The sequence below is a fragment of the Anthonomus grandis genome, chromosome 16, assembly GCF_022605725.1.
Source record: "Anthonomus grandis grandis chromosome 16, icAntGran1.3, whole genome shotgun sequence".
Taxonomy (NCBI): domain Eukaryota; kingdom Metazoa; phylum Arthropoda; class Insecta; order Coleoptera; family Curculionidae; genus Anthonomus; species Anthonomus grandis.
The window spans coordinates 13,020,483-13,043,304 of NC_065561.1; the positions used below are offsets into that span (position 1 = coordinate 13,020,483).

The following is a 22,822-nucleotide window of genomic DNA, read 5'->3' on the forward strand; positions in this document are numbered from 1 at the left end:
CATACTCGAATGTCGGCGAGAGACCCATTAGCCTTTTATTTATCAAGAGCTAAAACAAACATTTATAAGTTTCCCCTTAAAGTCAGTATGACTTATTTAACTTTAGATTATCTCGATGGGTAGTAACTATGTTTAAATATTTTTTTATTATTTTTTATTGCATATTTGAAAAGTATTGTTTAATTTCTTTTAAGAATTCGGTAACCATCATCAGGAATTTTACTTTGGTGCAGACCTGACTTTTTTCAAATAGCTTAAGTTAATTATTATTAGTCTGGTATCTAATCTTTTTTTATATAAAATAAATGGAAAAAAATAATATTTTTTTTAATAAACTCTTAAAAACAAACAAACAAACTTCTAACATAACGATGACAAAACTATTGCATACATTTAAATTTTTATTAAAATATATTTTAAAATGTGTTATGGCACCCTGTAATTCAGAAACCAATAAAGATTTTGATATATTGTTAGAAGAGTTAAGACACCCTGTATAATACAAGAAAACCATCTTCGTTAGATACGTATAAGTAAATCAAATAAGTGCTTGCTTATTAAAATTTTATTGTTTTGCCCCTTTTGGGCCATTTTTTCTAAAATAGCACCTTGTATGTATGTTAGTGCTACCACTGCTCTTAGTAGTAGATAACCATAATTATTTAACAGATTTCGATGGAAGAATTACGAAAAGCTCATCTGGATGCGGGCCATCCAGTCAAGCCAAAATATGAACCTAGCGGACTTAGTGATAAACGTCTTCCCCTGTACGGATACTCTACGGAAACTATTCATATTTTATTGCTACCAATGATTAACAACAAGTAAGTAATTAATTTTTGTGTTGAAATATTGTTTTTTGTTTCTTGTATTTACGTTACCCCATGAATCATATTGTATTCCTGTTTCTCTTGACTGTAGAAGTAGAAGGAATACTAAAATATAGAGACAATAGGAACTAAAGTATCGTATTAAATTGGTTAAGAATTAATAAATAACTTAAGAGAACAATCATAAAAAAGAAATATACAAATGTGTTTTTTTAGTAAAGGAATTTTATAGAGGAAAGTTGGGATTTATTATATAAAAAAAGACGTTTAAATGAAACAGGCTGAGAGATCTAAACTTCGAAAATTTGGTATATCAAGAAACTACTACATTGCAGGTAAAACCAATTGTAATCGTAACGATAGATTTGCTTTTAAACACAAAATTCAATTTGCAATGGCGTTCTTTATTTTAGGATCGGTTTCTTCATAGATCAAATTGTTATTCCATTTATAACGTCGTGGCCAATATATCCGTTTTCCAGTCAACTTCACTTTGTATTCCCGATAGGCTATAGGAATTTACTATAATGGTAGCTATTTATTAAAATGGAAAGCTTCTAGATTTCTGTCATTGCTATTAAATTTCCGCCTAAAAATGTCAAAACGATCTTTTATATAATTTAAAATAAATATAAGCCTGTGCTTAATTTTTAAGTAAGGGCAACTCTTTCCTCTTTTTCAAGGTACTGTTCTTTCTAGGGACTTAATTGAATTAATTTTTAATTTCCATTAGCAGCGGTCACATAGAAAATGTTAAATGGCAACTACAGCGTTTGCTTTTTCAATGTTTACAGACCGATGGAGCGAAAGAGAAGTGTTCTTTTAGATTATAAACCAAAAATAGTAAACAAAAGCTATGTTTTTGACTGAACATAAAGTGTAATGAATTTTTAAAATATTTTTTTATCTATCGTATATAGTGGTTAAGGTTTTCATAATGATTAGTACAGAGATCCCGGAAATACAACAAATTAAAAAAAAAAATGTTAAATAAATACTATTTTTGAGGTATGAGGGAGAAAGGGTAATGTTTTCAAAAACTACCTGTTTGGAACCAAGGAGTTAAAATTGATGCTTCATACTCTTAGTGAAATAAAACGGTACTGTGCCATATTATTTTGTATTTAGATTAATGATCTACTTGCCTACAGATAGATCAATTTCGTCTTGTGCGGACGACACCATAATTATTTACGAAGCTGACCCATGGTACTTTCAAATGGTTTGGTAATAAGTTATTTATAATAAATTACGAAAAACTATTGTGGGCTTTTAATATAAACTTATCGGATTATAAACTTACTATTATACATTTTAATAACGTGAATTTTTATATATATGCAACACTCAATGTATCTATTTGGAGGTTATTTTGGAAAGTCATTTAAAGGTTTTCATATTGACTATGCAGAAAATAACATGAATATTTTATTTGTTCTAAAAACCTAATTTAGTCCGTAATAAGCTATGGAAATATTGAATTTTCTTATAAGATTAACCCCAGAATGTATAATATCCCAAGTAAAATAAGGAAAATAAATTATTTCTGTAATGTTACAAAAAAAAATCCGGCAATTGATCTAAGAGAAGTCAGTATTAAACTAATTAATGCAGATAGTAAATTAATGTTTTGTTATTGTTTAAACAGTTATCTAATGGTCTAGTTTGTTGATAATTTACATATATACTACTGTATGTAACTTGTGTTTTGATTTGTTTTTTAATATAATATTAAATATGAAGTTGACCATAGTTATTGTTTTTTGTTTTTTTATTTATATACGTTTTTGTATAAAAACTTGTCTTTATTGTTTCTAATTTCCTTTGTGTTTTTGATTTAATACAAAATGTTAGTGTAATAGAATAAGATATTTTCAAAATAAATTTGCTCGTCAAGACGGCTTTCTGTACCTTTACTTAAGCTACTGACTTACGTACTCAGTATGTAAGTATACTCTGAAGCGTTTTAGATATAATTCACGTCAAAAAATGTATATGGGTTTGTACAATTTAACTTTAATAAATTTTATTGAAACAAAATTTAATTTTTATTTTTTTAAATAAATCTGTATAAGTTAAATTATACAGATCAATGTCATTTTTTTACGTATGTTATATATTGTTATATTTTATTGAAAAACAATTTAAGTTTTAAAAAAATTGACAAATGTCAACAGATTTTTCAATAAAATATATTTATGAGATTATAAGTGGAATCAATTCAATTTCAAATAATTTATTTGCCAAATTAAAAATTATAATTTTACTTGAACTAATGTATAAATATAATTTAGGCAGAAGGGATAAAGAAAATCTGTCAATATTAGCCAAATCCTCCACAAATGGTTTCCCTAATTGACGAATTAAATTATATTTTACCGTATACATACGTGTAAAATCAAATTACAAAAAAGTATATAAAATATACATGTGTAGTGCCATACCAGATGTGGGCACTTGTCTCATAAACCATATTCCATGTTTTCTCTTTTAAGACTATAAGAGTCCCAAAATTTAAAAAAAAAATATTTTTTTAGAAACTCAATTATAAGGAAAACAAAATAGTTTTCCACAGAAGAATCAAAAGAACCACTCTAACTAAACCCACTCTATATATTTTCGCAATTCTAATTTGGTAAATCATTTTACAATCAATAGTAGACTAACACATATAGATAAATAGATTTAAAATATAGACATATTTCTTCCGAAAAATAGTGACATTTAATTTACATATTATTTAAACAACTAGTTCGAAATATATTATCGAAAAAGCAATAAAAGGCATGAAATCGCAAAGCAGGCTTTACGTACAACTTTCTATTACTCTTTACAATTGACACTGTATAAAAAACTGCAAACAGATGTAATATAGAATGTGCTTTTAATATTGTCACTTTTTTTATTTATAGGAAAGAAGCATTGGGCAGCATGGGCAACGACGCTCCCCTAGCCTGCTTGTCCAACTTTGCGCCTCTACTTTATGAATATTTTAAACAGCTTTTCGCCCAAGTAACGAATCCACCTATCGATCCGTTCCGTGAAAAAGTCGTCATGTCTCTACAATGTCCAATCGGACCAGAGGCTAACATCTTGGAACCTAGTGCAAAACAAGTAAGAAAAAAACAAATTCTAAAACACACAAAACTATATTTATGTGTCTTTATTAAATTTTGCTAAATTAAATCTAAATCTAAATTATCAACACAATGGAAAGATGCGTGTAATAAGAAGCCAATATGTCATTGATATTGCTCTGTTAAGCCTAAAAATAAATAATATGACAATTCTTCTTGATTCCATTGCCTTTAAAAATAAATTACATCATATGGTAATACGATTGTCGAGTTTTACCCAAAAAATATTTCGAATATTAAATATACAGAAATATTATTAGCATTTATTCAGTATATCAATTTTTATTTATCTGCATACTTTTACATAAATTACAAATAGAGTAATGGTTACATAAGCCTAAAGGCGGTTTCTCTCACCAAATTATGCACAAAGTTCCTTTAAATATGGAAAATATTAATTTACCATTTAGTTTAATATAGGAGTGGCCAAGCTCCTCGTTAGTCCTAACCATTTTTCAAAATATAAAATGTTTTAAGAGCCGCAATTAAATACGCACTTAGAAAGTATTCAAAAAAGTAGTAATCAACATTGAAACACGTGTAATCCTTTGACTTTAATTTAATCAATTTGAGACCTGTGACTTGGAGTTTGTTTTCATTACTATTTAATGTAAGCCGGTCTCTTTGAGAAAAGATGGACTATTTCTTGCAATCCTTAACTTGGATTAAAATTAAATTGATTACAACGTTGCGCCTAATCTTAATAGCACAAAAATTAAAAGGGCATCGGGTGTATGTATTGAGAGCCATAAATAATCCTCAAAGAACCTCATGTGGCTCGTGAGGCGAAGGTTGGTGCCCCCTGGTCTAATATTTTATTAACTTCTTATCAGTATCATATAAAAATATATTAATACCTTTCCATGCTCTAAACCAAGTATGCTCATTATATTATTATTAGTATTATCTCCTCCTTATTCTGTCTTTTCTCCACAGGTTCACAGGCTGTGGCTGAAAAACCCCGTAATTTCAATAGCCGACTTATACGTTTTCAAAAACGTTTCGCATAGAAACTGGTCGTCACGCGTCATCGATATTACCTTCCCCGCAGAATCGGGTGTCGAAGGTTTCCTCAAAAAACTACAAGAGATTTGCGAAGAAGCCGACGAAGCCGCGAAAGATAACCAAATCGTCATTTTATCGGACAGATTAGCCGGCAAGGACCGAGTGCCCGTTAGCAGTTTGCTGGCATTGGGCGCGACCCATCATCATCTTATCGAAACCAGACGTAGGATGAAAGTGGCTTTGATAGTGGAAAGCGCTGAAGCCAGAGAGGTAATTAGGATAAATCTTGTTTGATTATTTAGAAACATTAAAGCTTTAAAAGAAATCCAGTTCCGTTTTCCTTCGCCCAAAGCCGACAAAGTTCGATGGCCTTAAAAGGTCAAAATCTAGTGCCCTTTCTATGCTTTATCTCTTAAATTACAGGTGCACCACATCTGTGTATTGCTCGGTTATGGTGCTGACGCTATCTGTCCTTATTTAGCACTAGAACTGGCGTCAAGCCTCCGTGATCAGGGCATCTTGGATACCAACCTTACTGACGAGGTTATTTACCAAAACTACGCACAGGCCATGCAGACTGGTATCAGTAAAGTGATGGCAAAAATGGGAATTTCCACGTTACAGTCTTACAAGGGAGCACAGATTTTCGAAGCGGTTGGTCTAGCTGAAGATGTTATTGATAAATGCTTTAAAGGAACACCATCAAGAATTGGTATGTATAAGGTTTAAATATAAGTTAGGAAGTTAATGTCCCTCTCAGATGATCTTATTTAGCACAGGTCAGGAACCGTGAAGAAAAACTACTTTTATTCGAAAAAGATGCCGATTCTTTTTAAATAAAAATCAATAGCTTTACAAGTAAAACCCTAACTCACTAAAAAATTATCTATCACATGTTAAATATTATTCCAGGAGGAGTAAACCTAGAACTTCTAGCAGCAGAAGCTTTTAATCGCCACAGGAACGCTTACCAAGTAGGGTGCGATGCTCTGGTTTTGCGTGACGCTGGTAAATATCATTGGCGTGCCGGCGGGGAGAAGCATTTGAACGAACCGGCCAGCATTGCCTCTCTTCAAGAATCGGCCGCTAGCAAAAATAGGAATTCTTACAACAAATATGTGGAGTCGACAATGCAGTCTGTGAAAGACTGTATGCTTAGAGGGAGGTTTGACCTGAGGTGCTTGGATCAGCCGCTGCCTTTAGAAGAAATCGAACCGGCCTCTGAGATTGTAAAGCGGTTTGCCACTGGCGCTATGAGTTTTGGATCGATCAGTTTGGAAAGCCATCAAACTCTAGCTATAGCTATGAACAAGGTATGATTCGAATTTATATAGGTATATAATATGTTATTGGAAGCTGTAGTATATCACAGTTGCAGTTTATTGAAATGCACACAACCAAACTTATATGGAAACACCCAGTAATTTCGAGAAATAGAATTAAATCATCGAGGATTACAAAGTAAGCAAAAAAAACAATGTCACGGTCTCATAAGCAAATTTTATTGGCTACACGTGTTTCGCCCTGTATAAGCAGGGCATCATCAGGCCTAAAAACAATTAAAAGGGGTGTTTAATATACAACCATTTGTACTTTTTATAGTGCCGGATGAGCTGAGCTTGACTAGCATTTTCAAACATAAAATCCTCATCCATTTTTTCCAAGAGACTACACAAAATATAAATAAACAAAAAACAATATCACAAGTTAATCACAAAATATTTGTTGTGAAAATGTATATTTAACAAAAAATAATAGTGTAATTTTAATTATCAGTATTGCAACCTCTAGCATCGATGCGAGCACGAATGTTAATTTCTTCTTGGGGAAATTTGCCCATTCCTATAAAACCGACCGTATAAGGTGTTCTGTGTTGCCAGGATTATTTTGACGAGTTCTAATCTTTCTTTTGATCTGATCCCATATGTGCTCTATAAGATTAAGATCCGGTGAGCAAGAAGGCCACTCCACAACTTCCAACTCTGCAACCCCTTCATCTTCTAAGATTTAAAAAAATCGCTAAAACCAGGTCTCCAGAGCCTAACTACAGACTGCAAATTTATATACATACCCTTGACCTGTTAGGGTTTGTTGAACGGGATTTAAAAGAGTTCTTTCACCATTCATAATTCCATTCCACGTTACATTACTCTACCTCATAAAATGCGAATTTGCCGGTCATTGGATCGTAGGTCGATTCTGGTTTTATCTGAAAATAAGACATTGGTCCAATATTTAATAATCCAATTTTATTAGTCCAAACACCAATGGTCAGTTTCATTTTGCCTTGAATGTTTTGGAACTCTTAACTGTCTTCTGCTAAGTAATTGCAATAATTAAATGTACAATTTCTTGTGCTATGCCTTCTTCTGGACCGATAACCCCACGTACGGAATTTGTATTTAAATGCGCGAAAATAAAGAAATTATAAATTTAATGCGACTCGCAAGCGAAACAGTAAAATTGACACTGCCAGGACAAATATTAATTATTTTGGTTATCTACCTTATGTTCTTGTTAGTAAAACACATGTGCTTCTTCATTGCTTGTAACAAAAAAACTGAAACAAATATTTCATATTAATGCTGGGTGATTTCATATAAGTTTGGTTGTGTGTAGTTTAGGATTAACACTTTAACTGCCGTGGAACATAAATGTGGTGTCTCACGTTACTTTCTATAATAGCTGCGTGACATATGTGTGGTGTCTCAGAGGTAATTGGGTACTATAGCCGTGTGAGCCTTGATTGGCGTCTCAGACTTATATAATTGATATGGAACTGAAAGAGCGCGGCCTGTAACTGTCTGACACTAGTTTTGGTTTTTAAATTTAAGACTCGAAAATGGATCTTCACGGTTTCAAAAACAAGTCATTCATAAAAATGTATAGAAAATAAAAAAAAATTGACTAAAATACAGCATAAAAGCAAGAAAGCTAAAAATATACGAAATACATCTAAATTCAAACATTTAAAAATTATTTGGTACAGTTATCTACCTGAAAAAAGCATCCAGATTCTCTTAAAAGCTTTTGATAACAAATGACGCATCGACGTCTGTTACCAACATCTTCCAAGGAATGTTGACGTCTTAGAAAGTTGAAAGGCTTTCAATGTTCTAAGGTTGACGCTCTTCCAAAGCAACATTTTGCCTGGGTTGCTCAATATCAAGACCTAAGAGACTGTTTACGATCTCCTGCTTGATTTTTGTGATTTGAGCTTTCCTGAGCTTGTTGTTAACAATTTGCTTAGGATTCATTTTTCAATTTGATCGAAGAGTGCCAACTAAGTGAGTCTTCCTGGCAAGTAGAGCATGTGCCAAAACCACACTTGTATAATAATTATCTGTAAAAATAATACGTCCTTTTTTAAGTAAGTCATTTGCAAGAATGAGTACTACTTTTTGTGATGAAGATTTGCCCTCTACCCGATCTTACCCACAATAAATCAACATACTGTAAGTATATCCCTTTTCGATGCACAGCTTATAAAGTTTTATTTATTTTAACTTGTGTTTTATATAGAACTTGTGCTTTCGGAGGAAAAAGGAAGCTTAATACGAATGCTACGTTTGACTCTGATTCACTAAATGACAGACTCAGGCAGGTGGAAGTGAGACGCAACATTTGTTGCACACGGCCATTGATTTAAGTTTTATGTATTGAGGCCGCGTGACCATTTGAAGAGTCTCATAAAAAAATTCTCTAAATACATTTTTTTTGTAAAACAAAATATTAATGAGTGTTCTAGAATACCACAATTAACTTTTGAAAGAAAAAAAAAAGTTGGCCGGAGAGACTGATTTTTTTTCAGCATTACAGCAGTCAACGTGTTAAGATCCGGTGAGCAAGAAGGCCACTCCAAAACTGTATGAATTATTTCAGGTCAAAATTAATAAAATTTATCCTAATAAAAACTAAAAACGTTAAGATTAGCATATTAAGGTCTCTATGAGAATATGAACGAATCAGTTCGTCAACTTCAATCGAACCACTTTTTTACTAAAGAAAGGCTTCTTTCTGCAGTTTCTTGGCCTTTTCCCATGAAATAAAATCATATAAAATGGCGTTATTATCCGCAAAGGATTACACCTTTCCAAATCCACAACTTAGCTTTGCGGTCACCTATATACACATACATATTACCTACATATTTTTTAATAATTTTCACTAAATCTCCTGGACAAATCGGTCCATATCTTAAAAGCGAATAAAAAATCTTTAAGGAAGTTTGAAGGTCCATTGTACAGAACACTTAAGCGCCCACTACTGTCCAGCTTTGAAGACTCTAATTTGGGAAATTTCCGTGAAAAATTGGAGGCGACTCTACAGTCACCAATTTTAATAATTTTTACTAGACCGCATGTCCACATCTCAAAAACGAGTCAAAATAATGTTTAAAGTACAGGACACTTAGGCGCTCACTGCTATCTAATTTTTAAAACTCCACTTTCCGTGAAAAATTAGGAGCGACTTTACAGTCATCCTTCATATCTTTTACAATTATTACTAGAACTCCTGAACAAATCGGCCCATATCCTAAAAACGAATTAAGAATGTTTAAGAACGCTTTACTGTCCACTATATAGGATACTTAGGTGTCCAAACGTTTTATGCGCCTTTCAAAAATTTCCGTCAAAAATTGGGAGCGACTTTTCAGTCATGTTACATATCCTCTCATAGTCTCAAAAACGAGTCAAAAAACTTTAAACAATTTCAGATATCGAAAAAAAAACAAAAAATCAAATTTAAAAAATAGTATATTTATTATAAAATATTTTATAACGAATATACTGTACTATGACGCCATCCAGCAGTCAGGCGCTACAATATGAATTAAGGAATATAGGATACATGAACTATAGGATGTGCAGAAATGAAAATTCTAAATTCAGTATCATTGCCTTGCTTAATGTCTCCTCCTATATTCTATATATTCCTATATTCTATTATATCCTAATATTTTGGTAAAAATTGTAACTAAATCCTAATCACATTTTTACCTCAAAAATATGAGAATTTTATAATTTATTCCCAAAAATGTATGTCTAATAAATAAAAATCTATTGTCTATAACTTAGAGGTTTGTTTGGAAACTATTGAGAAAGAAATGGTTTTGAACTTCAATTAAAAAAGGTTTTGAATATTTTAAATATACCATGACAAAATTTTCCAAAATGTTAAACATTTACTAGGAAAATCAGAAAAAAATATTTTCCAAGCAAACATATAATTTAATTTAATTTAAGGTGCTTCTTTCGGCTCATATCTGAATAGGACTGTCAGAGCAACCAAAAAATCTTTACCTAATAAGAGCCGATAATACTTTAAGTGCTAATAATTATTTAGTTCACATATGATTTCCTTAATATAAGGAGCATGTGAAGCGGTTTTTATTTTATAATCGATGAACTGTCCTTTTTTTCATGCTTCTTTTTTCATAAAATGTATTATTTTTTCTTCTTTTGACAAATAAACGATTTTTATTTGTATTTATATTTGTATTTAAACCCAAAGGAACCCATATAGAATTATCATAAAAATCTAATAGCCAGACAAAACACAAAACTTAAAAAGACAAAGTCTTACAAAACGATCCTATTTTAACTAAAGCCAAAAAAGGAAATTGCATATGACAAAATCTACCTGTTATGAAAAAGTCCATGAACTTCTCAATTCAGATGATTTTCAGGTCTAACTCAATTTCTAGATATGTCTATCATATTAAACAGCTTTTAAAAATTTGTGTCTTAAGATTTGAACAGTTTTTTTTGTACAGCCGTATAAACTTAACACCATAAAACTAACCTATTAACCTATTAAAAATCATAATATACACTATCGCTCGTATGTAGAGCAACTTTTTAAAAACAATAAATAAACATATTTACTGCCAAAATATTTAGAACTTCAGACATAAATAAGATTTAGCATTTAACAAATACCATGATCGGAATGTTTTTGTTAAATTTGTGAGACCATAGGCTTTAATGATAATTTTGTTGGTTTTTAAGCAGTCCATATATAGAGCAACTAAATTTTATTTGAAATCCTGTTCAGTTCCGCTTGTACTCTTCAGATAATCTGTGGTGAATTTAATAATTTAAAGACTTAAAGTGCCAAGGAGTGTACATTTGTCACTGCAAATAAAGGAAAAGATTATGGAGAAAATAAGAAATGGAGAAAAGCAATCTAAAATAGCAAATTACTTAAATTTAAATAAATCCATAATATCCAGAACTGTTTCTTATTTTAATTGAAGGGGTACTTTGGAAGGAGTTGGCCAAAAAGTGGCAGGAACAGAAAAACTGATGGTGTGGTGGATAGAAATATAAAGAGATTGGTTGTGCAAGATCCCTTTGTTAGCGCTTCTCGAGTTAAGCAGCAGTTAGGACTTGTTTCAATATCGGTAAGCACTGTAAAACGAAGACTTAAGGAAGCTGGTTTACATGGCAGAAAGTCCGCAAAGAAGCCGATTATCTGAAAGAAAAACAGAGAGTCTTAACTTCGATTCGCAAGACAGCATCTTAACTGGACTTACCAAAAATGGAAAACAGTAGTATTTTTAGAAAGTCAAATTAAACTATTTAGATCCGATGGTATTTGCTGGTGTTAGGAGACCGGTGAATAAAAGATTTACCCTAAGTATATGCGACCCACCGTAAAACACGGTGGTGGTGACATTATGGTTTGGGGTTGCTTTGACGGATTTGGTATGGGTCCATTGGTGATCACTTTGTATACCAAAACATATTGGAAAGTCATATGCTACCATGGGCAAAAGACAACATGTGCTTAAGATGGGTTTTCAGCATGCCAACCACCCAAAACACATATCAAAATTAGTTAAAAATTGAATAAGTGTTAATAAACTTGATGTTATGCATTTTCCAGCCCAAAGCCCAGATCTCAATCCCATTACGAATTTGTGGGATGAAATTGATAGGAGAATTCATAAAAAAATCTATCAAATGTGACGAATTGCATCAGGAAATTCAAAATATCTGGAAAGCAATTTTTCAGGACTATATTGATGGACTATTAAAATTAATGAAAAAAAAAGGTGTGAAGCAGTTATTAGATATAAAGGATATGCTACCAGATACTAAATAAAATGTTGGTTTATTTAAAAGAAATAATTTAAATTTTAAGTTGCTCTACTTTTGACCCATAGAATTTAGATTTGTTTTAGTTTTTATATATACAGGGTATTGGAAATAAAAATTGTTATATAAATAAAGTTGTTTTACATAAACAGTAAGCAGACTTATTTTCGAAAAGGAGATAAAAAAAGAAAAAACTTGAATTTTTAAAAAGTTGCTCTATATATGAGCGATAATGTAAATGTATTAATGATGTATGATATAAATTGATTAATGTTGATATTTTCTCCCTGTATGTAACTTGATTTTACGCTACAGAAGTTTTTTTACGTTACAGGTGGGTGGAAAAAGTAACACCGGTGAAGGCGGTGAAGATCCAGAACGCTACCTGGATCCGGAAAAACGGTCTTCCATCAAGCAAGTGGCCTCTGGACGTTTTGGCGTTACCTCCTCATACTTGGCCCACGCGGACGACTTACAAATTAAAATGGCCCAAGGCGCCAAACCCGGAGAAGGCGGAGAACTTCCAGGCTACAAAGTCACTCCAGACATCGCCAAAACCCGTCACTCCGTTCCTGGAGTAGGACTCATTTCGCCTCCACCTCACCACGATATTTATTCAATCGAAGACCTGGCCGAGCTGATTTACGATTTAAAGTGCGCGAATCCGAAAGCTCGAATTTCCGTCAAGCTGGTATCAGAAGTCGGAGTAGGAGTGGTCGCCAGTGGCGTTGCTAAAGGGAAAGCTGAGCATATTGTTGTTTCTGGTCATGACGGTGGTACCGGTGCCAGTTCTTGGACCGGAATCAAGCATGCCGGTCTGCCTTGGGAGTTGGGTATAGCCGAGACCCATCAAGTATTGGTCTTGAATAATTTACGATCCAGAATAGTTCTGCAGGCCGATGGACAAATCCGTACGGGTTTTGATGTCGTAGTCGCGGCCCTTTTGGGAGCGGACGAAATTGGTATGAGCACAGCCCCGTTAATTGTGATGGGCTGTACCATGATGAGAAAATGTCACTTAAACACTTGCCCTGTGGGTATTGCGACCCAAGACCCTGTTCTTCGTAAAAAGTTCACCGGACAACCAGAGCATGTCATTAACTATCTGTTTATGCTTGCCGAAGAAATTAGAGAATACATGGCCAAACTTGGCGTTAGAACTTACCAAGAGCTTGTCGGCAGAACTGATTTACTTAAAGTGGTTGAAACGGGAACCCCTAAAGCCAAATATTTGAATCTTAACTTAGTGCTTCAAAATGCTTTACATATGCGCCCCGGGGTTAACATCGTAGGTGGCTCAGAAAGTCAAGATTTCCAGCTGGAACATCGATTGGATAATCAACTCATTGACGTTGCCAAACCGGTTATCGAAGGGACCCAAGATACTGCGGAAATAGAAATGAGGATTTCCAATGAAGACAGAGCTTTTACAAGTACATTAAGTTACCACATTTCTTGTAAATATAATGAAGACGGATTACCAGATGGAAAGTCTATTAATATTAAGCTGACGGGGTCCGCGGGTCAGAGCTTCGGAGCTTTCCTCGCAAAAGGAGTTAACGTAACTTTAGAGGGAGACGCCAACGATTATGTGGGTAAAGGTTTATCAGGTGGAACTATTGTCATATATCCCCCTAAAACGTCACCATTTGAATCACACCTTAACGTTATTGTCGGTAATGTATGCCTCTATGGAGCTACTTCTGGCAGAGCCTACTTTAGAGGCATTGCCTCCGAAAGATTTGCTGTAAGGAACTCTGGAGCAACAGCTGTAGTGGAGGGCGTAGGCGATCATGGTTGTGAATACATGACAGGCGGCACGATTCTGATTCTTGGACTTACTGGTAGAAACTTTGCGGCTGGTATGTCTGGCGGTATTGCTTACGTATGGGATGTCGATGGCAAGTTTTCCACAAAATGCAATATGGAAATGGTCGAATTGTGCAAGTTAGAGGATCGCGATGATGTCGTATTGGTTAAACAACTGTTGAAAGAGTTCGAAGAGCTTACGGGCAGTGTTATAGCGAGTGAACTGATAAAAGACTTTGATTCGAAGGTGAAGGAGTTCGTTAAGGTGTTCCCGTATGAATATCAACGTGCACTCAAGCAAAAGGCTAGCATTGAGCAGGTATTGTTATTTATTTGTTATTTTAAAATAACTAACGAAATTCCTAGACAAAAAATTATGAAATAGTTAGGAATGAGGTATACAGTGTGTGTCAGCCAAATGGAATAAATTAGCTGATAAATAGACGGAAGCGTGTTGGAAAAAACGCTCGAACACGTCTATTGGTTTTTAAAGTTGCGCATTTTTTTTCATAAAAACTTTTTATACAGGGAGTATCAGATAACGGTGGCCAATACCAACTTGCTTAGTTTAAACATCACACCATGTATGTTAATTAATTTTTAGATTCCTCAGATCATTTTAGACATATTTTGTATACAATGTCCTATACCTTATCTTTGACTGTTTCGGAAATATTAAGTCAAATTCAAAAAATTACATTTAGTAAAGAAAATTATTTCAACATATTCAAAAACTTATACATAATACAAATCTAAACAATAATGTCAATATAGGAGATGTTCAAAATGCTCGCCACGTCTTGGCAACACCCTACCCATAAATAGAAATTTCTTATAACGTTACTCAACATCTCAGGTGTGATTGATCTAATTGCCAGGGATATTCGTCTTCGTAAGTCAGCTAAGTCAGTGGGTTTAGTTTTGTATACAATAGTTTTCACATATTCCCATAAGAAAAAGTCTAATGGCGTCAGATCGGGAGACCGTGCTGGCCATTCCATCGATCCTCGCCTCCCTATCCATCGATCCATCGAAAATATTTGGTTGAGGTACTGCCGGACATTTATTTGGTAGTAGGGTGGTGCTCCATCTTGTTAAACCCATATCATATTTGCTGGAACTTGTGGGTTTCCTGGATCAGGATACAAGTTGGCCAACGTTGGCACTACATTATTTTGAAGCAATTCTAAATAATTATCGCCATTCAAATTGCCCTGAATAAAAAAGGGACCTATGATCTGATCTTCAATAATTCCTGCCCACACGTTAACCTTTTCAGGGTATTGAGTATTGTCTTCTCTCGTCCAGCGAGGATTTTCTCTGGACCAATAGCGGCAATTTTGACGATTGGCATGACCGTGAAGGTGCGCTCATCAGAAAACATAACATGTTCTAATTGGATCACATTGCTGTCTAACATTGCCATCATTTGAAAACATCTTGTCGAACTTGCATTGTCTTATTTATTTAATGTAACACGACGTTTCGGTTGGTAAGTATCTCCAACCGTTATCAAGTGTAAACTTGAGTGTAAAACGGTTGGAGATACTTACCAACCGAAACGTCGTGTTACATTAAATAAATAAGACAATGCAAGTTCCACAAGATGTTTTCACTGTACCATTGTCTACCACCTTCAAAAAACACATTGCCATCATTTGTTCACAAAAATACATTCTCCTGTCAAAATGGTCTTCCGTGAGCTCCTGGGTGGGTATAATGTTATAGGGATGGATTTTGTTTTCTTAACTATAAAAACCAATCGACGTGTTCGAGCGATTTTTTCAACACGCTCCCATCTATTTATTAGCAAATTTATTCCATTTGGCTGACACACACTGTATATTTGTTGTTTAGTATTTTTCTTGCCAAGTCAAGACAATACAAACAAAAAACCTTTTTTATAAGAGAGCCCAATAGTGGTTTTATAAAAGGCAAAAACACAAAATCTACAGCATCACAGAAGCATTTAATAAAACGACAAAGGTTACATGTTTCGCTCGACTAGAGCATCATCAGATGTTATTAAGAATATAATAATTAAGATGATGTAACCCAAAGAATGAAGAATTTTCCTTTCTTCGGGTTATATCTTCTTAATTATTATAGGTCTGATGATGCTCTAGTCGAGCGAAACAAGTGACCTTTGTCATTTCAGTAAATGTTTCTGTGATGCTGTAGATTTTGTGTTTTTGCCTTTTATAGTCGTATATGACCAGCATCTTTGGGAAAATGGATGAATTTTTCGAGTCCAATAGTTGTTGCTAATGAAGTACGTGGCTAAACTTTAAGTGATATTAAAATAAAAAGCATGAATAAGAATGGGTTCGCTATAAGTAAACTAAATAATAAATAGTTCTTTATTTCACCCACTAACAGTATATTTTTTTATTTGGAAGCAAAAAGTTTACATACATTTTACCTACCAAAAATAAACAAATCATTAGTCCTTTTGTTAAAAAGTTTTGATTTGATAAAAAATATATCAAAATTAAGACTAATTAATTATTAAACGTTTTGCATCTACAAGGATTTTTTTAAAATTAATCGATGGAACGCATATTGTTATTTGCCTAAGAAGAACAATACATCATATAAAAAAAAAGATCATATAAAGAGTTATAGCACGGTGGCAATAAATATTTAAGAATATTTAAGAATACTTAAAAAAATATATATAAATAGTATTTTAAAACTGCAGAAGGCGTAAACACATGTAACAGATAAAAGATATTCATTAGTTTGTCTGATTTAAGAGAAGAAATGTTTTTAACTTAAAAATATTAAAACTTTGACAACTGATTCAAAAAAGAAATTGATTTAAAAGCAAAAGATTTTTGAAAAAAGTGACTTCTAAATTTAGAAAGATTGTACAAGGATTTATGCGTGATATTAACACTGTCAAGTGTTGACTTTGTAACAACATTTTTTTAATTAGAATAAATATTTATTAATAGAAAAAATTATTTCCCATTCTTAGCCAGCGAAGTAGACCCAATTTATGAGATATGTGGTCGCGCCTGTTTAGATCAAAAAGAAATCTGTAATATGCATTTTGAATTACTTGAACTTTATTTCGTTCAGGGAAACTAAGGCAAGGAAAATATATAAAGTCATATTAGTTGAATCTTGATAGGACTAGAGGCTTAGACAATACCTTTCTTAAGTTTAAATTAAGATATTGACGACTAAAATATAACAATGTTAAGGTATAAAATGCTTTATTCGCATATTCAGCAACGTGACGGTCAAATTTTAGTTTTGATCGAATTTGAGACCCAAATTGCGATCGACGTTTATATACTCGTTTTTCATATTACGTTTTTGAAAAAATCGACCTTGCTCTTACTTGCAAATAACATCACATTATATTTAGTAGTTTTTGGACCGTAATGGTATGGTTCTATGGCTGCTGAATCAGAGACTAGAGAATTTATTTAATAACTTGCGTTTATTATGCACAGTTGCAATTGAAAACGGCGAAACAATATAAACTCTCTCTTACAGCCTCTGTAACACACTATAATTATACTATTATTATACTAACAGCAGAGGCTTGTGCAGCGGTACACACTCCGAAGGCACAAGGCCGCATTTAAATGATTTTATGAATTTAATTGACATATTAAAAAAAAATATTTATTTTTGTTTATTTTTGTATTATTTTAACTATATTATTAAATGTACGGAACAGTTTTAGACTTAAATTTTTTAAACTTAACTCATTATTTTCTGGTGATAAATAACAAATTTCTGCAACTTCTTTAGTAGCCACTTTACTGGCTTCAATGAAAGTATTAGGGATGAAAAATACAATTTTGTATTATGAGAATAAGCAACAATTTTGCAGTGTTTTGAAGAGGTTACTAAATGTGACGTGGTCCCAAAATCTAACCCTGCGGAACTCAGATAAAATAATTAGCTTTTCGGAACAATTACCTTTATTTTTATAGATTTAAGTTCATATTTCTTCTAAATACGTGAACAAGTCTATTTTCTTCTTCTTTTTTATAATTGAGGGTATGATATAGCAATTTTTAAATTGATTTTTACTGAAATAGTGCTGTGTGTTAGGATTTTTTATGATGTATATTTTCGATTAACGTATTTCCAACATGATGGTGTTACAGCATAATTTGGTGTGGATATAAGGGAACATCTAGAAAATCGATTTCCAAATCATTCAATTGGGCGAGTTGGGCTGGTTCCTTGGCCGCCCAGATCCCCTAACTTAAACCCAGTAGACTATTTTTGGTTGGGTTATTTAAAAGAAAAGGTTTATAGTGTTCTAATAGAAAACAGACAGCAATTAATTAATGCGTTTGCTATTAATATTCTTGCGTTGAAGTAAAACTTAACAGATTTATTAGAAATTCCATTTTAAATTTGCATGCATTTTGAAAATTTACTATAGCAAATTTTTTATGTTTTTTACTCATATTGTATCAATATTGTTTATTTTAATCATAACACTAAAATTTCTAAAAAAGTATCATGGTAAAAAAAATGTCAGTCCAAGTCTGATAAAATGAAACCACTTTTTTGTATTTTAACGATTTAATTTATTGCAAAGATCACTTGTTTGTATTTAAAACATATTTTTACATTCATATATAAAAAGTATATACAATTTGAATGAAATGAAAAAAAAATGCATGACACTCGATTTATATTTTTTGTTCAACAATTTGTGCAGCGTACCAAATTATTTTTTTATCTGATTTTGTTCATAATTTATTGTAATTTTATAAACAGTTTAAACAAATTCCAAGATCAAATCTACATGGTGTTTTTTGATAAGAGAAATAAATATTTAAATGTTCTACTCGAATTGAATTTTGTAGACACTTTCAGCGTTAGTTGTCAAAATGTAAAAATAACAAACTATTGACGAAGCTACAGGGGCTTTTTATTTATGCAAAAATAAAAAACCACCCTGTATACTCACAATAAATTTGTATCGACCAATTTAAGCGCTCAATTCTTGATCGGTCACTGGATCGCCTTGTATCGATATAAAAATAAATTCTGTGAAGTAGTGTGAAATTAAATATCTCTTAATACTTAATAAATTTTCGCTGAATAGAGTGCCAAGAAATTCCCAATTTCCCCCTGTTCAAATCGGAATGATAGAAGTCTTTCTAAGTAGGTCTGGAAGATGTCCACGTTCAATGGAGGAATGTCCACGTTTTAAAGGATATTATAAGATTGTAAGCTGAATCTAGCAAATTTAGAAACATTTTAATTAAAATATCACCCAACCAAGGATATTATTGTTTTTTATAGGCATAATTGACAGGGGTAAAGTAAAATGTTTTAAGTACAGAAGTATTACTAATCAAATTAATAAGATCTTTAGAAGCTATGGAAATGCCATTAAAAAGGTTATTGCTATCTGAGCAGTAACAACAGTTAATTTTACTAGAACCTAAAGAAGTTGTATGGGTTGCTCAGAATTGGAGCCCTTGCAATTACTAACGATTCTCCAAATCTCTTGCTGGTTATTTGGGGCTAACTTAATGCGATTATTATAAAAAACGTTGTTTAGCAGCTTTGATAGTATTAATTAATAAAAATGAAAGTGTAGCATATACAAAAGTTCAATTTAAAAAATTAAAAACAGTGCTTCTAATAATCGAAGAAAAACGGATATATGAGACATAAAAAGTACACAGAGCCTTGTTAGTTATTATACTTAATTCTAAAACTAGTCACCTATATAGTAAACCACACTAACCAGCAGCACTCTATTTTTTTAATTATTAAGTAAAAGTTCTTCTAAAAACTAGTAGGTATATGAGTATATAGATCTAAAGAATCACCTCTTATTATTTGGCCACGAGGGTACTTAACCCCTGTATAATTCGTTGCGGTTTTTTTTTGTAAATTTAATCAGATACCTCTCGCGACGTCACGAAAATCAAACTTTAATATTCCGGTAATTTTGCATCTTAAACACGAAATATGTTTGGACAAAATTAAAGGATGTCTATTTAAAAAAAAAACGCAAGTTATATTTTAATATTTACTTATAAAAATTATTAAATAATCGCATACAAAATTAAATTTTACATTGCAAACTTATTAAAGCAGACAAAATGATATTTACAGTTAAATAGTTTTAATGGTCTTTAAAAACTAAATAATGCTTTAGAATTAATGTTTCTGTCGAATAAATCCATTCTTATTATTGATTTTAGTCATATTTCAACATCTCATGAAAACTTCTTCATTTCTCTAAGGTAACACCTCAAACCATCGCTCAATCAAACGAGCCGAAGATCCTGGACATTGAAGACGCTGCCGGTGACTCCCATGAACCGAAGAAAGCAGAACGAGCATTGGACAAAGTTCGTGGCTTCATGAAATATCCCCGAGAAACGGGAGTTTACCGTCCCGCAGAAAAACGTATGAAAGACTGGGACGAGATCTACAACTTCCAACACGTTAGAAAAGGATTGAGAGTACAAGCGGCTCGATGTATGGAATGTGGTGTACCCTTCTGCCAATCTAACTCGCACGGTTGTCCGTTAGGAAATATAATTCCAAAGTGGAATCTTTTGGTCTTCCAAAATCAATGGCGCCAAGCTTTGCATCAGCTGCTGCAAACGAATAATTTCCCAGAGTTTACTGGGAGAGTTTGTCCGGCACCTTGTGAGGCTGCTTGTGTCCTGGGCATCTCGGAACCTAGTGTTACTATTAAGAATATCGAGTGTTCGATAATTGATCACGCGTGGGAAAATGGGTGGATCGTTCCTCAAATACCCCCTGCCAGGAGTGACAAAAGGGTGGTTGTAGTTGGATCGGGACCCGCTGGAATGGCTTGCGCCCATCAGTTGAACAAAGCTGGGCATAATGTGACTGTTTTTGAAAGAAATGATAGGTATAGGTAATTAAAATAAAATCAAATTTATTATTAAAATATATATGTTATTTAGAATTGGTGGTTTGTTGCAATATGGAATCCCAACTATGAAGCTGAGCAAACAAGTAGTCCAAAGGAGAGTCGATCTTTTGGCTGCGGAAGGAATCGTTTTTAAGACCAATGTGAATGTTGGCAAAGACATTTCTGCTAAAGAATTAAGTGAAGAATATGATGCTGTTGTCTTATGTACAGGTGCTACTTGGCCTAGAGATTTACCCTTGCCAGGTAAGTCTATTCATAATCAAACTTTTAGTCCATCACAGATTCGCACGAATGACTCAGTTAGTAAATTTGATGATTAAAAAAAATGATTTCATATTTCATGTAACAGTGAAAATAATAAAAAATTAATAGTATCTTCTAATATATCTAACTCAACTTTTTCTTCTCCTTTTTTCCCTAAGATCCATATTTTTCATTATTTATCATTATGCTTTGCGGATGTTACTCCAAACCATTGTTGTAGGTTCGTCAGTCAAGAGTTGAAGAGGACGGCGTCCCGGTGCCCTCCTTCCAAATACTTTGCCTTTCATTGTAAGTTATTTTTTCATCATTGTCTCATGCGCCGCAGGACTTGACGTTGGTTGCATGTTCCACCCAACATATCTTCAATATTCTCGTGTAAATTCAGATCTCGAATGCTTTTCGTTCAGACGTCGACTCCGTACAGCAGCACTGGGAGAACACAGCATCTTAATTTTCGCTTCTGGGTGTCTAAACTCAGATCACCGCAGCACAGTAAGCGTCTCATCCTGATAAATGTGGACCGTGCAATTTCGAATTGAGATCTGATCTCCTTAGCGTCGTTCCATTGTGACTTAAGGATGATTTCGAAATACACGAATCTTTCGATTTCTTTACTCCCTGCCAGTAGTACCCCTGGGTCCGAATTGGTGCGGCTGATCGTCATGAATTTGGATTCCTAATGTTCAAGTCTAGGCCGTACTTTCGCTCGCTTTTTTCACACGGACCAGTAATAACTGTAGGTCTCCTAGGCGGGTTGCCAGCCAGTTGTTGATATATTTCCCATTTATTTGGATTCTCAAGTTCGCAAGGCTTCAGCGAAGATTTCTTCAAAGCGTTATGTTAAAGAGAGCTGCAAGAATACATAGCCCTGTCTCACTCCTCGCATGATCTTAACCAGGTCGGTCTGTTGATCTTGAACAAATTTAACAAATTGATAATTATTTGAATGTCCTTATCATCTATACCTATTTTATGCAGCTGATCAACTTTCTATGTTGACAACAGTCAAACGCTTTGGTGTAGTCAAGGAAACAAATGTAGTTAGCACAAGTAACATCAAGATGAGAAGACAAATTGCAGAATCCAAAGTGGATTTCTCCAATGTTTTCTTCACCTTTTTTGTAAATACTAGCGTATATACAGTGCGAACGTAAAGGTTGGAATAAATTCATTTAAAATTCAGGGGTATGTTAAAAAAAAAAACGCTCGGACAGGTCGATTTTTATTTTTAACTGCGGGTTTTCTTACTATAATTTTATGTATACAGGGTGGCCCAAAAATAAGTTACGGTCATCAACGTCATTTTTTTAAACGTAAACACCTATTTTTTATTTTAGATTTAGGTTCTACATCAAATTCTAAGTACATTTCATGTACCATGTCCTATACCTAAACTCGACCGTTGACGATTGAACACAATAAAAGGCTATTTTTGGAAGAGTTATTTATATCAAGCAACCTATCAGTTATTGTTTGGTTATTTACATTTGTGGTTGGTGTTTTTGATTGTTAACTTGTCACAATTTGTTGACATCAAATAATTTTGAGTGAATTTAGTTTGATTTAGATGCCTAAGCAAAGTTTTGCTTGTGTTAAGTTTATCAAAAGATAAAGTTAAAATTTCAAAAAATGGTACGTCTTAGTGAGCGAGAGCGAATAGAGATTTTGATGATGATTGGTTATGGAAACAGGATGCGCACTCAGATGGAAGTCTGTGAAATTTATCATGCCAAGTATCCTGATAGGCCACGTATATCTCAAAGTACT

At 33.2% G+C, this 22,822-nt stretch overlaps 1 protein-coding gene across 2 annotated transcripts in view; it reads left to right on the plus strand.

Moving 5' to 3' along the window:
- LOC126745911 (uncharacterized) overlaps positions 1-22,822 on the plus strand; it is a 101,097-nt gene that overhangs the window by 57,154 nt on the left and 21,121 nt on the right. For both annotated transcript variants that reach the window (XM_050453958.1, XM_050453959.1), the window contains exons 10-17: positions 670-824; positions 3,743-3,944; positions 4,904-5,242; positions 5,396-5,684; positions 5,885-6,285; positions 12,410-14,203; positions 20,127-20,767; positions 20,823-21,034. In XM_050453958.1, the coding sequence (XP_050309915.1) occupies positions 670-824; positions 3,743-3,944; positions 4,904-5,242; positions 5,396-5,684; positions 5,885-6,285; positions 12,410-14,203; positions 20,127-20,767; positions 20,823-21,034 (4,033 nt within the window). The remainder of the gene's footprint in view (positions 1-669; positions 825-3,742; positions 3,945-4,903; positions 5,243-5,395; positions 5,685-5,884; positions 6,286-12,409; positions 14,204-20,126; positions 20,768-20,822; positions 21,035-22,822) is intronic.